This window comes from Phaseolus vulgaris, chromosome 7, assembly GCF_051622355.1.
Source record: "Phaseolus vulgaris cultivar YP4 chromosome 7, ASM5162235v1, whole genome shotgun sequence".
NCBI classification, from domain to species: domain Eukaryota; kingdom Viridiplantae; phylum Streptophyta; class Magnoliopsida; order Fabales; family Fabaceae; genus Phaseolus; species Phaseolus vulgaris.
This window is the reverse complement of record NC_143504.1, coordinates 4510335-4523810: the sequence shown is the minus strand read 5'-3', so window position 1 is coordinate 4523810 and position 13476 is coordinate 4510335. Positions and strand designations below refer to the sequence as shown.

Sequence of the window (13476 nt, the reverse complement as noted above, 5' to 3'; positions counted from 1 at the left end):
TGGTGGGTTCTCTGTTCAACTAAAATACTTTGCGTGGTCTAAAATTATTTCTTCATGTTATCTTAGGAAAAGTCTTTTCCCACGAGTTTGACAAATTGAAAGACCTGAAGTATTAGAATCTTTTGTTGTCTACATGAATTTCATTCATCTCTTCTTACATTGTTTCTCTCAACAAACACCACGAACATGTCGTTACTCGTTTACGTTTTCTTTTTGGGGTTCTTCTTCAATTTTTCCATAACCGAAGCCACTGAAATTTACTACCTCAATCACAGTTGCTCAAGCAACAAAACCTTCACTCCAAACACCGCCTACGAAACCAACCTTCGAACGCTCCTCACGTCCCTATCTTCCCATGCCACCACTGCGCAATTCTTCAACACCACAACGGGTGGTGGAGACGGCAGCGAAATCATTTACGCCTCCTTCATGTGCCGCGGCGATGTCAGCAACCGCACGTGCCAAGAGTGCGTTAGAACTGCAGCCGAACAAATATCCAGAGTGTGTCCCATCTCCAAAGAGGCCTTGATTTGGTACCACGAATGTTTGGTTCGTTATTCCAACCGGTGTTTTTTCTCCACCTTGGAGGAGTGGCCAAGGTTCAACTTCATGGATTACAACGTAACGAATTCAAGAAACGAGAAAGGAAGCTATGGGTTCTGGTTGTTATCCAAAACGCTGAGTGATGCTGTGGGTGAGGCAGCGAACGCTGGTCCCGCAGGCACCATGAAGTTTGCAACAAAAAACGCTACCGTGTTTGGGTCTCAGAAGATTCATACTCTTGTTCAGTGCACGCCAGATCTATCAAGCGAAGATTGCAGTAACTGTTTGGGTGATATTATGAGAGATATTCCTTTGTGCTGCCTTGGAAGGATAGGTGGAATGGTTCTATATCCCAGCTGCACTTTGATGTTTGGTACAAGACATTTCTACAGAGACGTTAATGCCATCCAAGAATCAAAACCTTCTGGTAAACTCTCATGCCAAATGTTTCAACAAACTTATTTTTGAAAAAATCTTTACAATTTAAAATTAATTTATGTATGAATAAATTTATAGAAATTATATTCTTTTTAAATCTTATAGTTAATTATTTATATATATATATATGAATTAATTTTAGTAAAATAATTTTTTATAAGTTTCTTCTAAAAGTATTTTCCCATAAGTTTCCTCCAAATTAACATTGCATAATTTTCTTTATCATGCTTTGATAGACTCAGTGAGCATTCAGCAGGTTAAACCAAACCAGCATTCATTTTCGTCCATTCAATAGATAACTTGTTTGGTAACGCGACTTCAACTATTAAGTAATAATGACATGTTTCTACTTACTCTAACGTGGAACTCGGAGACAGTTCCATTTAATAACTTCATATATTAATAAAATATTAAATTAAATTATTGAATTTAAAAATATTAATAAAAATTATTGTAGGTTAATAATATAAAATTGATATCAAAGTATCTGGTCCCTCCAAAGAAATTAAGAGAATACTGTGTCGGTTAATAAAAAAGAATGTATATAGCTGAGAAAATGTGAGAAAATTATTATTTTAATTTATTTTGTATGAACAAGAAGTGAGATTTACATAAAAATTTCCCTCCTCGTAATGGATATAGAAAGAATTACTATAATTATGTATTTATTTGTTATCTTACCTTTTTTCATTTTATCTCTATCTTTATTTCAGTATATCTTCTCTTGAAGTTATTTTCTCTCTTTATCTCCTTTTCTTTCATCCATACACTCCAAAAATAATGACCAAAATAAACTTTATAATTTTATTAGGAGGCTAAAACAAACAAACAAAAAATAAGTAAAACTCTATTTTAGCCTTAATTTTTTTAAACAAAGACTGAGGTAATTCATACTCTTAATAATAATTTGGTGTTTGTTAATAAATGATTTTAATTTCTATCTGTTAATATTTGTAATTCTTTTGAATAAATGTTTTGTATTTTTACACTAGACGAGGCAAGGTAAACCCTTTTTCTTACCCTACAAGGCAAAAATTGATATGGTGAATCCTTTAACAATTGTTAGTTTGGCATCAGAATAACACATCAATTTCGTGTGTAGGAATTAAAATGGGTTCACCAGGATCAATTTTCACAGTTGTCATTCTTCTCGTTTTGACAATGCTGATCTCTTTTCACTGTTATTTCTTATGGAGAAGAGCAAGAAAGCGCAAGTATAAGATTCTTTTAAAAGAAAACTGTAAGTATTATGATTGTAACAACAACATTTTAATATGTAACTATGCAGTTATAAGTGCTAAAAAAGTTTGCAAACTTAACAATTTGCCATATCCTTGTCTAGTTGGTCAAGAAAGTGTGACTTTGGAAGGGTTACAATTTGATTTAGCTATAATTGAAGCAGCAACAAATAACTTTTCAAATGAAAACAAGATTGGAAAAGGTGGTTTTGGAGAAGTTTACAAGGTAAGAAAAATGTGATAACTTTTTATTTTATGATTTTACTTAATTAAGTTTTAAGTATTTCATAAATTTAAATATTTCTAATTAATTTTTATTAAAAAAAAATTCTATCAAATGTTTAAAATAATTTTTACTTTTATCTAAGTAATATGTTGTTTGATTCTTGTAGCTAAGGGACATGATTGTTACTTTCATCTTTTTATCTCTAATTTAGTGATCAACTTATTTCTTTTTTCTACAATCTCCTCTTACTAGTTGGTCAACTCATTTCTCTTATCTTTTTAGAGTGAATTGGAAAAGATACAAATAAAAATAAAAATAAATTAGTTGAGATGAGAAGACGAAAGTAATGATCATATATATAATCTTATTGAGAATAAAAATCAAACAACATGATACTTAAAAATAATAACAAATATTTGTAATAATCAATAGAATAATTTTTTTTAGTAGAAACTCATTTTTAATTTACTAAGTGCTTAATTAAAACTTATATATAATTATATTTCGTACTTTAATAATGTTGTATATTTTCAGGGTATCCTTTCATGTGGACTACATATCGGAGTAAAAAGATTATCACAAAGTTCTACACAAGGTTCCATTGAATTTAAGAATGAAGTTTTATTAATAGCCAAATTACAACACAGGAACCTCGTGGAATTAATAGGGTTTTGTCTAGCCGCACAAGAGAAGATACTTATATACAAATTCATGCACAACGGGAGTCTTGATAAATTTTTATTTGGTTTGATGCTTGATCTTAAAATCTTGAAATTCAACATTTTTGCATACATTATATGATAACATTTTAAACATGTGTTACTTATTTTTTTCCATTCATTAAACAGACTTTGCAGGTAATCAACAAAAGACATTGAGTTGGTCTCAACGTTTCAAAATTATAGAAGGAATTGCTCGAGGAATTCTTTATTTGCATGAACATTCTCGACTTAAAGTTATACATCGTGATATCAAACCTAGCAATATTTTATTGGATAAAAATATGAATCCTAGGATATCAGATTTTGGTATGGCCAAAATTATGGAAATAGACCAAGATCATGGAAAGACCAAACGAATAGTTGGAACATAGTAAGTTACAAAATTCCATCAACATCTCCTAGTCACTTTTTTACATGATATATTTTGACTAATTTATACTTTTTTTTTCTTGTAGTGGTTATATGTCTCCCGAATATGCAATGTTTGGACAATTTTCTGAGAAATCAGATATTTTTAGTTTTGGAGTTATGATTTTGGAGATTGTTACAGGAAAAAAGAACATAAATTTTCATGAATCACAATACATGCCAAATGGACTCTTGAGCTATGTGAGTATAATAGTTATTTTTTTTTACTTGTTACTCATATTTATGAAAGTCAAATTCAGTTAATTTAAATGTTAAGAAATATGAAATTTAAAATATTATTATTTCATAAATCATTGCAGGTTTGGAGAAAATGGAAAGAGAAAACACAATTGAGCATAATAGACCCACTTTTGGAAGAAAATTATTCTAAAAATGAAGTAATTAAGTGTATTCATATTAGTTTATTATGTGTTCAAGAAAAGAAAAGTATTAGACCTACAATAGCAGATGTTGTTTCATATCTTGATGGTCGTCACACACTTGAATTTCCATCCCCACAAGAACCGACATTTTTCTTAGAGGACAAGATGGATACAAAAACATCTACAGAACACTTTTCTGTTAACGAGATGTCCATTAGTACATATTATCCTCGATAATAAGTTACTTCAATGTTTGATAACATTTTTACTTATATTTCTAATGTTGAATATGCATTTAGATGATCTCTACCATACTAATTAATAGCTTTATTTAGACGTAACTGAATTCATCAATTTTCTTTTTTCTTCTTCTTGGTGAAATAAAAATTGAGATATATTACATTTGATTTCGATATTGTTTAAGCTTTTATTATGTGTGAATTTAGTGGTAATAGATTGAAATTCTTTGAAGTCAACATATTTTAGGGTTTAGGGTCCTAAACCCTAAACCCTAAACATATTTTACAGAAAGAAGTTTTGCTTCTAGGCCCGTGTAAGAACATAGTCAATTAAAGACGTAATGGTAATTATAAAGTTACTATATCAAAGAGAAGAGAATGTGGTGACTTTTTTTTAAAATAAATATAAAATTTTCAAAGATGGTTGGAATTAGATCATTGTCAAAAATGATAAAATATATCAAGTCAAATAAAAATCATCGAGAAAAAAAAATAGAAAATAGAAAAGGATGACAATCCTAAAAGAATTACCATATAAGTGTTTGAAATAATGATGATTACTTTTTCACCATCCTTAAAATTCCGACTCTTTTCTATTTTGCTTTCTTTTTGTATATTGCATTTCACTTTCTCTCTTTGCACTCTTTTCAATTTGTAACTTAGCTACTCGTCGTCACTGATCCAACACCTCTAGTCTCGAGTCCGAACTCGACGCTCCCTCGCACTCCATTTAAAGGTGTTGGGATTAATTCTGGGAGTGTTAGACTCTAAAAAATATTGTTAGGTTTTTTTAAATTCAATTTTCTGTGTTATGTTCTTCAATTTTTGTTAACTTGTTCATTGTGGGATTTTTAATTTTTTATTTGAGATTTAATACATTAATTTCTATAGTACTTTTTCAATTTTAAAAATATTTTTCGTCATGATAAACTTTATACTAAAAATAATGGAGATTGTGCCAAAATTAATCATATTGAATCTTGAATTACCTATTTAAACAGTTTAAAAAAAATATTATTAGTACACACCTTATAATGTATCTTTCATATATTTTATTTAATATCGGTGATAAATATCACGTTCCAATAATATTTTATATTAAAATATAAATATTTATAAATATTAATTGTTAAAATAAATATATTATAATTCTTAATTTATGAATTTAAATATTTTATATATTTTGTGATTATAATTTGAATAAAAACAATTTATTTTAAAAAAATTATATTAATTTAAGGATTTTAGGTAAGAACTATGTATCACAATAATATTTTTTATTTTTAAGATAGAGTTCGTTAGTAAGTAACTATACATTTTTAAGCAACTTTTAAATTTGTTATCCAATCAACGTCAACATGCAAAATAAAATAATACATAAATGTGGAGACCAAAAATTTCTAGGTTCTCATATTATATGGTAATAATAATTAATTAATCAAACACCGTGTCGGGGGTGGAGATCGAGAAAGGTTACTGAGAGCATAGGCAATTAAGACAACCTCATGTCGACTGAAAGCAACACCTTACAGTGTGGAAAAAGGAATGCCGAAAGCTGAAATAAAATAATTAACTAGTTAGAACATCTAAAGTTTAAATTAGGAAAAAAATCAATTTTACGTAAAAATATAAAATATATTTAATCTTTATATTTTTAATCAATATTACAAGTATAATTCAATATTAATTATATAATAACTAATTTTGAAAAAAAAATTACATAAGTTTTTATAACTTGTATAACTCATATTGAAAATTTTTAAAAAACTTGTTATTGTTTAGATTTCTATATTACTTCTTAAGATAATTCATACAGAAAAACGTTCAGGAATCCACAAACTTCCTAAAGAATAGAGATGGGGGCAATGGCTCGTAATGTCGAAGACAAGTTTAAACTAAAGCACGCAGGGTGATTTTTTTTTTCTCAAAATATATCTACTTTAAAAATATTATTCAAATAACTTCTTCAGAATATCATTAGATTTTCGTTCCCTTTTATTTCAATTTTTAAAAAAATTGAAAAAATTGTATTGAAATTCATTTATCTGTTAACGGAAATCCAACCTGATTTTTTTTTAATTTCCTTTTAAAAAATGAAAGAGAAATGAGTGAGAAACTTAACCTAAGTAATAAACTGATATTGTTTCTAATAGGGAGATGAGACTTAGAGAATTGTTGAAGTCTTCGGGCTTCATTGAATCCTTCTCGCCTTCGTGCTACTCCTTCGGAGGAAGTACCTGTAGAAGACATTCCAACGCTCAAGTCAGTAAAGATGGTATTCGACACTCGAGTAGGTGTACAATAATAATGACGTACCTTGTCCCTTAGAATGTGTGTTATTTATATTATTTTAATGAGCTTAGCTCATTGGACCTGATTAGTGGAATGAATCACACTTATGGTTGCATTACCTAGTTCTTAATGATAGTTTAGTTTCACTGATCTTGATTTGAGCGTTAATAGTTATATGTGTCGGTCGACCAGACTGTCCGTGAATGTCTCGGTCAGCTCGGTCAAAAAGACCGAAACACGTCAGCATGTCGATCGACCATACCACTAGAGATATAATTTAAAAGTTAAGTGAAAACACATTTACTTAAAAGAAATTTAAAATAATTTATTTCGGGAATAAAAAATCTATGAAGTACCTCCACGTGAAATTGATTGAAAAAATTTGTTAACTTTTCTTCCTCATTATTGACATGTGGGTTGTTGAATTATTTGATTAAGTGATAAGATATAATAATACTTTGGTTGGGTACAAGTGAATGAGCACAGGCAAAATGGCACATCGGGAAGTTGGCTTCCAGTGCTAACTCCACCCAGCAACAACAATTGACGATGCGATTGGACCGCGGTTTTTTTTATTGATTTGCCGTAATTTCTTTTTTGAAATTTATTTAGATGATTTTTTTTTATCGAAATGGATGTTTGATGTACGATGTTGAAATAGAAAAATTGTGCTAAGTATGATTTCTGTTTAAATTAAATTAAGTATATTTTTTATTAAAGTTGTCATAGGAAACAAAATTTCAGTTTTTTTTTTAACTTTTTTAATGAAATGAATGAAAGTAAAAGTAAGGCAAGACTTCTTTATTTTTATTTTTATTTTATTTTGTAAAGTAAAAGTGGTGGATTAGGCCACCACTTTAGGTTTCTTATTTATTTTTTTAAGTTATGGGTTGGGCACAACTTTAAGTTTTTTAAGTTTAAGAAGTTACAACTTGAGTATATTCAGAATTTTTTTAACTCTTGAAAAATTTGTTGAGATTTAAATAAAAATAATAATAAGGTGATATTTAATGTAGAATAATTTGATGAGAGCTATTCTCAAACATTGTGGGGATGGAATGTTTGAGAAATATCCAACATTGATAAGATGTTTGTGGTTGAGTTGGGTGTGTCTCTTGTCTTATACTATTTGAAGGATTAAATGTTAAGTGAGTTGATGTACAAATGAATTAATTAAATGTATTGAGTTTGAGCTTTACATCGTGTTCAGGTCTTGGTTATAGATGTTATATGTATGAGATAGTGTGGGCTATGTAACTGAATGCATATTCAATCACTTAGGCTACCTTGTTCTCACATATTTTTCGTTTATTCCTCTTCATATTTACAACTACTCACTTAAACAGTGAAAATTTTATATAACAAATTTCTTATATTATAATTCTTTAGCACCATTCATTTAATCAATAAACTTATTTCCATACATTACACTTATAATTTTTTACACATTTACTTAACTTAAAAAAAATTATATTCAGTAAGATACAATATAATTTACAAAATCAAATAAAAGAATATGAAAACAAAAATATTTCACAAAAATAATACCATAAACGATTTTTTTTTTCTAAAGCGATGTACCGACTTCTAAAAAAATAAAAACCTATAGTCGTGATCTAATTCTCGACTTTTATTTAACAAAATAAAAAAACATTTAAAAAAAGTTAAAATGAAAAAATTGTGTCTTCACGTATTAAAAATAAATAAAGTAATCATAACTTTACACACAGTTTCTATAAAAAAAATTAAGAAAATTAATACCAAATTGTGATTTGTAAAAGAATACCTAATTTAATTTTAATTTAAGAAGAAGAAGTTATGCTTAAGCTATGAGGCTCATATACTTATCTTAAATAGCGTATTCGTGTTGGATAAACGTATCGGTGTTAACACTCGTAGGACACTTATCGGTGAAGTGTTCAATTCAAAAAATATTTGTTAGATTTTTAAAAATTCTAGTACGGTTCTAACACAATTTTAAAAGGTATAAATATAATAATTTTTTAAAAACTCAATTTTATTGTATAAATTTTTATTATGATTATAAAAATAAGGAACAAATTCTTTTGAACTAGTCATGAAAAATATATTTTTGCTCCCAAAAGAATCTGAAACATACTTTTGCACATAAATATTTATTTTCAATTTATATAATTCAAAATTATATAATATATAGATCTGTGTCCTCCTATCTTACATTTTAGAGATTATAAGTATCTTTGTATCCGTGTCGTGTCGGTGTTCATATCCATATCTATGCTACATAGTGCTTAAGTGAACAATTTGTCTATTTCAAATTTGTCACTCCTAAATACAACTTATCTATGTTCAATTTTTTTTAACCAAACTATCCACGCAATATAAGGAAGGAAAATGACATTTATAATAAGGGTATGGATAGCGGGGAGCTGGTTGGTGCAGATTTTGTACCCAAGAAGATCTTTGCTGGTCACAATAGCTATTTGTCTTGGAGGAATAACTTTGTGGGAGTTTTTTGTAGCAGCAGGGACTGTTTTTTAAATCAGAAATTATGTGTGCAGATTTATTTGCTTTAGAGAGTGGATGCTCTCTCAACACACTTGCTTTCCCAATCAACTAGTTGCTTACATCTTGTTTTGAGGTTTGAAAGATACTGCAGACCATATAGTTAATTAGTTGTTATAGGGTGAAGCCAAGGTTCAATATGGACCAATTGGAAGACACTAAAGACGGTGAACTTTGGAGGCATTGAAGCTGCAGTTTGCATCCCTTATAGTAGTCCAATAGAGGCAGGTGCCTACTGGTGCAAGGCTCTTTTAGTTTTCTGTAGGTAGCAGCACACATCTTCTTCAACATCTTGGGTGTTCTTTCTTTATTTGGTGATCTTAACATGGTTTGGATAATGTAAAAAGGTTAGAATACCTCTTTTGTATTACTCTTAAGTTTAATTTTATTCTTTGATAAAAAAAAATAAAATATACACTTCACACTTTGTTAAATTAATATTTTATTTCTTTTTATTTTATTTTTAATTTAAGCATATTATTATATTATTAAAAACAATGTGAAATATATATTATTTATGATTCACAGGTCAACAAAACTTTTCTATAATAGTAATTAATGCACAGAGATTAGATTTTTGAATTTCCTTCTTTCTTCTTTAAACTAGTCACGTTTTACTTTGTTGCTTGTGCTCACAAATCACAATCCAATTCATACACTGCGCCGTCTCCGACTAAGTCTCCCTTCACACGCATCTGCATGCTGCCATCACTCATTTCTTCGTCTCAGTCAGTGCAGAAAATTTTCAGCGCAACAGAATCATGATTACCAAGTCCAAAAATAATCTAAAACTCTTCCTCTTTTGCACCCTTGTGCTCACCGTTACAGAAACATCTGCTTCCGTCTTCAACAACGTTAGCTGCACCAGCAACCACACTTTCACTCCAAACTCCACCTTCAACGCCAACCTCAACACCCTTCTCTCTTACCTTTCCTCCAACGTCACCAACGACACTAGATTCTTCAACACAACGTCAGGGGAGGATTCGGACACCGTCTATGGCCTCTACATGTGCCGTGGAGACGTCCCGTTTGCTCTATGCAGAGAGTGTGTGGGTTTTGCGACACAAACCATAGCCTCGTCGTGTCCCACATCGAAAGAGGCTGTGATTTGGTACAACGAGTGTTTGTTGCGCTACTCTTATAGGTTCTTCTTCTCCAAAATGGAAGAGTGGCCGAGGCACCAGGTCAATATCCCGTTGGGGGATCCTGTTGTTTTGCACAGTAGTGGATTCTACGATGCTTTAGGGTCCATTTTTGATGAACTTCCAAATCAAGCAGCACTGGCTCTTAAAGGGTCTAATAATCCTTATGCCGTTAAGCAAGAAAACGCTTCTGCGAGTATTACCGTCTATGGCCTCGCTCAGTGCACACCAGACTTGGTGGCCGGAGATTGCAGACGGTGTATCGCGGATGCGGCGGCGGAATTCGCAGTGTCTTGTTGCGGAGGGAGCATAGGGGCAAGTATTCTGTTTCCCAGTTGCATTGTTAGGTATGAAACGTATCCGTTTTATCAGCATTCAGGAACCTCCGCGCCAACAATGATTAAGGGTAAATTTGTTTTCTTTTGTTTCTCCAATGAAAATGTATATTCTTTGGTTTAAAGGATAGGAGAGAGAGAAAGGTTTTAGTGGAAAGAATCAAAGTTTTAATTTGCAACCAATCACAGTTTAGTCACAATCCTTGAAATTCAAGAATAGAGATCAATGTGGTCAATGTTACTGTAAATATTGTAGTGGCCATCATTCACATATTTCGATGTTGCCTTATAAGTTGGAAAGAATAAGAGAGCAAAGAAAGCAAAAGATTTTAATTAGAGAAGGAAAAAATACTTTACTTATTTGATTTCTAATATAACAACCAGAAGTTTTAATTAAAGCACCTGAACTGAGACAGAAAACTCTTCATAAATTGCGGGTTTGTTTGGTGACAGCAAGCATGAATAATGAACAGTGACTTCAAATAATTAGCATATTTGTCGAATATGTGCTGTATTCAGATTGATGATTAGTTTATTTATTTTTTTCTACAAAAGAAAAGTTGAAATGTTGTTGATGGTGTGTGGTTTGTCAATATGACACGTTTTGACAGGTTCTGGAAATATTGGCACTGAAGTGATTGTGATAGTGGTTGTCTTGGTTGCCCTTTTGGTAATCTTTTTTTGCTTTGGCTACTACGGTTTCATCTGGATAAAAGGGAGAAAGAAACGCAAGGCCAGCGACCACAGAGAAAACTGTAATCTCAATAAACCTATTATCATCTTCAATATTTGAGCTTAGTAGAAAAGTCTCTAGTTTTTTTATTTTATAAATTACATGTACTTGCTGTGAGTATTTCTAGTAACTGCTCTGTGAATTGTAATGCAGTTGGGGAAGAAATCAGTGTGTTGGAGTCCCTGGAATTTGATTTTGCTACAATTGAAGCAGCAACAAACAAGTTTTCTGAAGAGCGCAGGATTGGCAAAGGGGGTTACGGAGAAGTCTACAAGGTAACACAAATGCGATGATTAATGTGTCATCTATATAGTTTTCTTGTTCTATTCTAATGGCATGTAATCATAGGGAATCCTTCCTAACGGAGAAGAAGTGGCTGTAAAGAGATTGTCAACAAATTCTAAGCAGGGAGAGGAGGAATTCAAGAATGAAGTGTTGTTAATTGCTAAACTTCAACACAAAAATTTGGTAAGGTTAATAGGATTTTGCCAAGAAGACAGAGAGAAAATACTTGTCTACGAATACGTGCCTAACAAAAGCCTTGATCACTTTTTATTTGGTATGACATTTCAGTTTTTGTTTCTACTCTGAGTTTTATATTGCAATTTTAATCGAATTTGAAATAAAAATTGATTTATACTTCTAATGTAGTGGACTAATGGTATTTTATAGATTCCCAAAAACGCAGAGTATTGACTTGGTCAGAGCGGTTTAAAATCATAAAAGGAATTGCAAGAGGAATTCTTTATCTTCATGAAGACTCTCGTCTTAAGATTATACACCGTGACATCAAACCAAGCAATGTTCTATTGGACAATGACATCAATCCAAAAATTTCCGATTTTGGCATGGCAAGGATGGTAGATACAAATCATATTCAAGGATGTACGAAAAGAGTTGTGGGTACATAGTAAGCTGCAAAACCTTATCTCTTTCAAATGTAAATTCTTATTTATGTTCTTCGTTTATTTGTCATCATAAGAAACGTGATAGGTTCAGGTTAAATTAATGTTGAAAATGTGGATTGTGACCAAACACGTTATAAATGTGTATTATCTTCATGCTGATTGTTTTCTGCATTCTTTATTCTTTTTTTCAGCGGGTACATGTCTCCTGAATATGCCATGCATGGAAAATTTTCTGACAAGTCTGATGTGTTCAGTTTTGGAGTTATGACTCTTGAGATTATTAGTGGAAAGAAGAATTCTTGTTCTTTTGAATCACATCGTGTTGATGATCTTTTGAGTTATGTGAGTATTCAATTCTTATTTGTTCTAATTCATTGTTGTTGTCGGAACCATAGTTTAAAAGAGACAAACAAAAATTAATTTCAGGCATGGAACAACTGGAGGGATGAATCGCCATTTGTGTTGTTGGATCCAGCTCTTGAAGAATCTTATTGTCCAAACGAAGTTGAAAAGTGTATACAGATTGGTTTATTGTGTGTGCAAGAAAATCCTGATGAGAGACCTATAATAGGAACCATCGTTTCATATCTTAACAACACTTCAGTTCAAGTTCCAATCCCTTTAGAGCCAGCGTTTTTCATGCATGGCAGAGTAAGAAGACATTCAACTGAACATCAACCATCATCAGGTTACTCCACCAATCATTCTTTCTCCTCCTCTGTAAATAAGATGTCTACTACCATATTCTTCCCTAGATAGTATTCTTATATGTTATATCAAATTAAATTGATTACATATTTCAGCTTAAGTTTTTCCTTCATAACAATTTGAAAAAGATATCACAGATTTTATGTTTTTCTTATTTATTTAATATTAATATTGAAAGATTATTAAGAGGATGTTGCAAAATTCTCCCCCTTCGGATGTAGCATAAGTTTAAATTTTAACTTGTGACACAAAATTATAATTTGCTTTTTGTACTGATTTTTTACAAGTAGTAATTGAAAAGGTTATCTAAAAGCTTTATCAGTTCATGGAAGGAAGTAACGAAATTAATTTGAGAGAAGATTGAGACTTTTAAAGGGAGAATAATAATGATTAATTATTGACAATAATTACAGAATTTACCCTAAAAAGACATTGGAACGAATTGATGGACATTGGAAAGAATTGAAGCAATAACATGAAGAAAATTCCAACTTAGGGCCCACAGTTTTAATGAAGCCACCTAGATCCTTGGATGAGGTTAGCACTTACACAACCTAATTTATTTTTAAAATGATTTTATTCTTTGATTAACTTGAGTGAATATTAACTCACTT

General features: G+C 30.8%; 2 protein-coding genes across 11 annotated transcripts; both read left to right on the top strand.

Moving 5' to 3' along the window:
- Nucleotides 1-4276, top strand: LOC137827536 (cysteine-rich receptor-like protein kinase 10). Of its 5 annotated transcripts, XM_068633718.2 has the most exons (7): nucleotides 1-970; nucleotides 2084-2221; nucleotides 2324-2445; nucleotides 2980-3190; nucleotides 3294-3537; nucleotides 3623-3776; nucleotides 3896-4276. In XM_068633718.2, the coding sequence occupies exons 1-7, from the start codon at nucleotides 187-189 to the stop codon at nucleotides 4193-4195; spliced, it is 1953 nt and encodes a 650-aa protein (XP_068489819.2). In that variant the 5' UTR covers nucleotides 1-186; the 3' UTR covers nucleotides 4196-4276. The 5 variants fall into 5 exon arrangements, 4 of the variants coding, with proteins under 4 accessions (XP_068489819.2, XP_090160336.1, XP_090160335.1 ...); XR_016522854.1 differs by lacking the exon at nucleotides 2324-2445 and having other exon boundaries at nucleotides 20-970; XM_090304211.1 differs by lacking the exons at nucleotides 2084-2221; nucleotides 2324-2445 and having other exon boundaries at nucleotides 143-970.
- A 4761-nt stretch (nucleotides 4277-9037) lies between these two features.
- LOC137827532 (cysteine-rich receptor-like protein kinase 10) lies at nucleotides 9038-13405 on the top strand. 6 transcript variants are annotated; one of them, XR_016522851.1, is made up of 8 exons: nucleotides 9435-10584; nucleotides 11125-11268; nucleotides 11400-11521; nucleotides 11595-11805; nucleotides 11919-12149; nucleotides 12346-12496; nucleotides 12581-12842; nucleotides 13276-13399. XR_016522851.1 is itself a non-coding variant. In XM_090304208.1 (8 exons), exons 1-8 carry the CDS (start codon nucleotides 9795-9797, stop codon nucleotides 13326-13328), a joined length of 1971 nt encoding a protein of 656 aa, XP_090160334.1. In that variant the 5' UTR covers nucleotides 9435-9794; the 3' UTR covers nucleotides 13329-13405. The 6 variants fall into 6 exon arrangements, 2 of the variants coding, with proteins under 2 accessions (XP_068489814.2, XP_090160334.1); XR_016522853.1 differs by having other exon boundaries at nucleotides 11919-12186; XM_090304208.1 differs by having other exon boundaries at nucleotides 11919-12156; nucleotides 13276-13405.
- Nucleotides 13406-13476: the final 71 nt, after the last annotated feature.

What these genes read in the sequence shown, in the direction of transcription:
- LOC137827536 (XM_068633718.2), top strand. Translation starts at nt 187, where the DNA reads ATGTCGTTACTCGTTTACGTTTTCTTTTTGGGGTTCTTCTTCAATTTT. An exon ending in CCAAGAATCAAAACCTTCTG is followed by an intron (nt 971 to 2,083) that starts GTAAACTCTCAT and finishes TTTCGTGTGTAG; the next exon opens with GAATTAAAATGGGTTCACCA. An exon ending in CAAATGGACTCTTGAGCTAT is followed by an intron (nt 3,777 to 3,895) that starts GTGAGTATAATA and finishes AAATCATTGCAG; the next exon opens with GTTTGGAGAAAATGGAAAGA.
- LOC137827532 (XM_068633713.2), top strand. Translation starts at nt 9,795, where the DNA reads ATGATTACCAAGTCCAAAAATAATCTAAAACTCTTCCTCTTTTGCACC. An exon ending in CAGCGACCACAGAGAAAACT is followed by an intron (nt 11,269 to 11,399) that starts GTAATCTCAATA and finishes ATTGTAATGCAG; the next exon opens with TTGGGGAAGAAATCAGTGTG. An exon ending in CCTTGATCACTTTTTATTTG is followed by an intron (nt 11,806 to 11,918) that starts GTATGACATTTC and finishes GGTATTTTATAG; the next exon opens with ATTCCCAAAAACGCAGAGTA.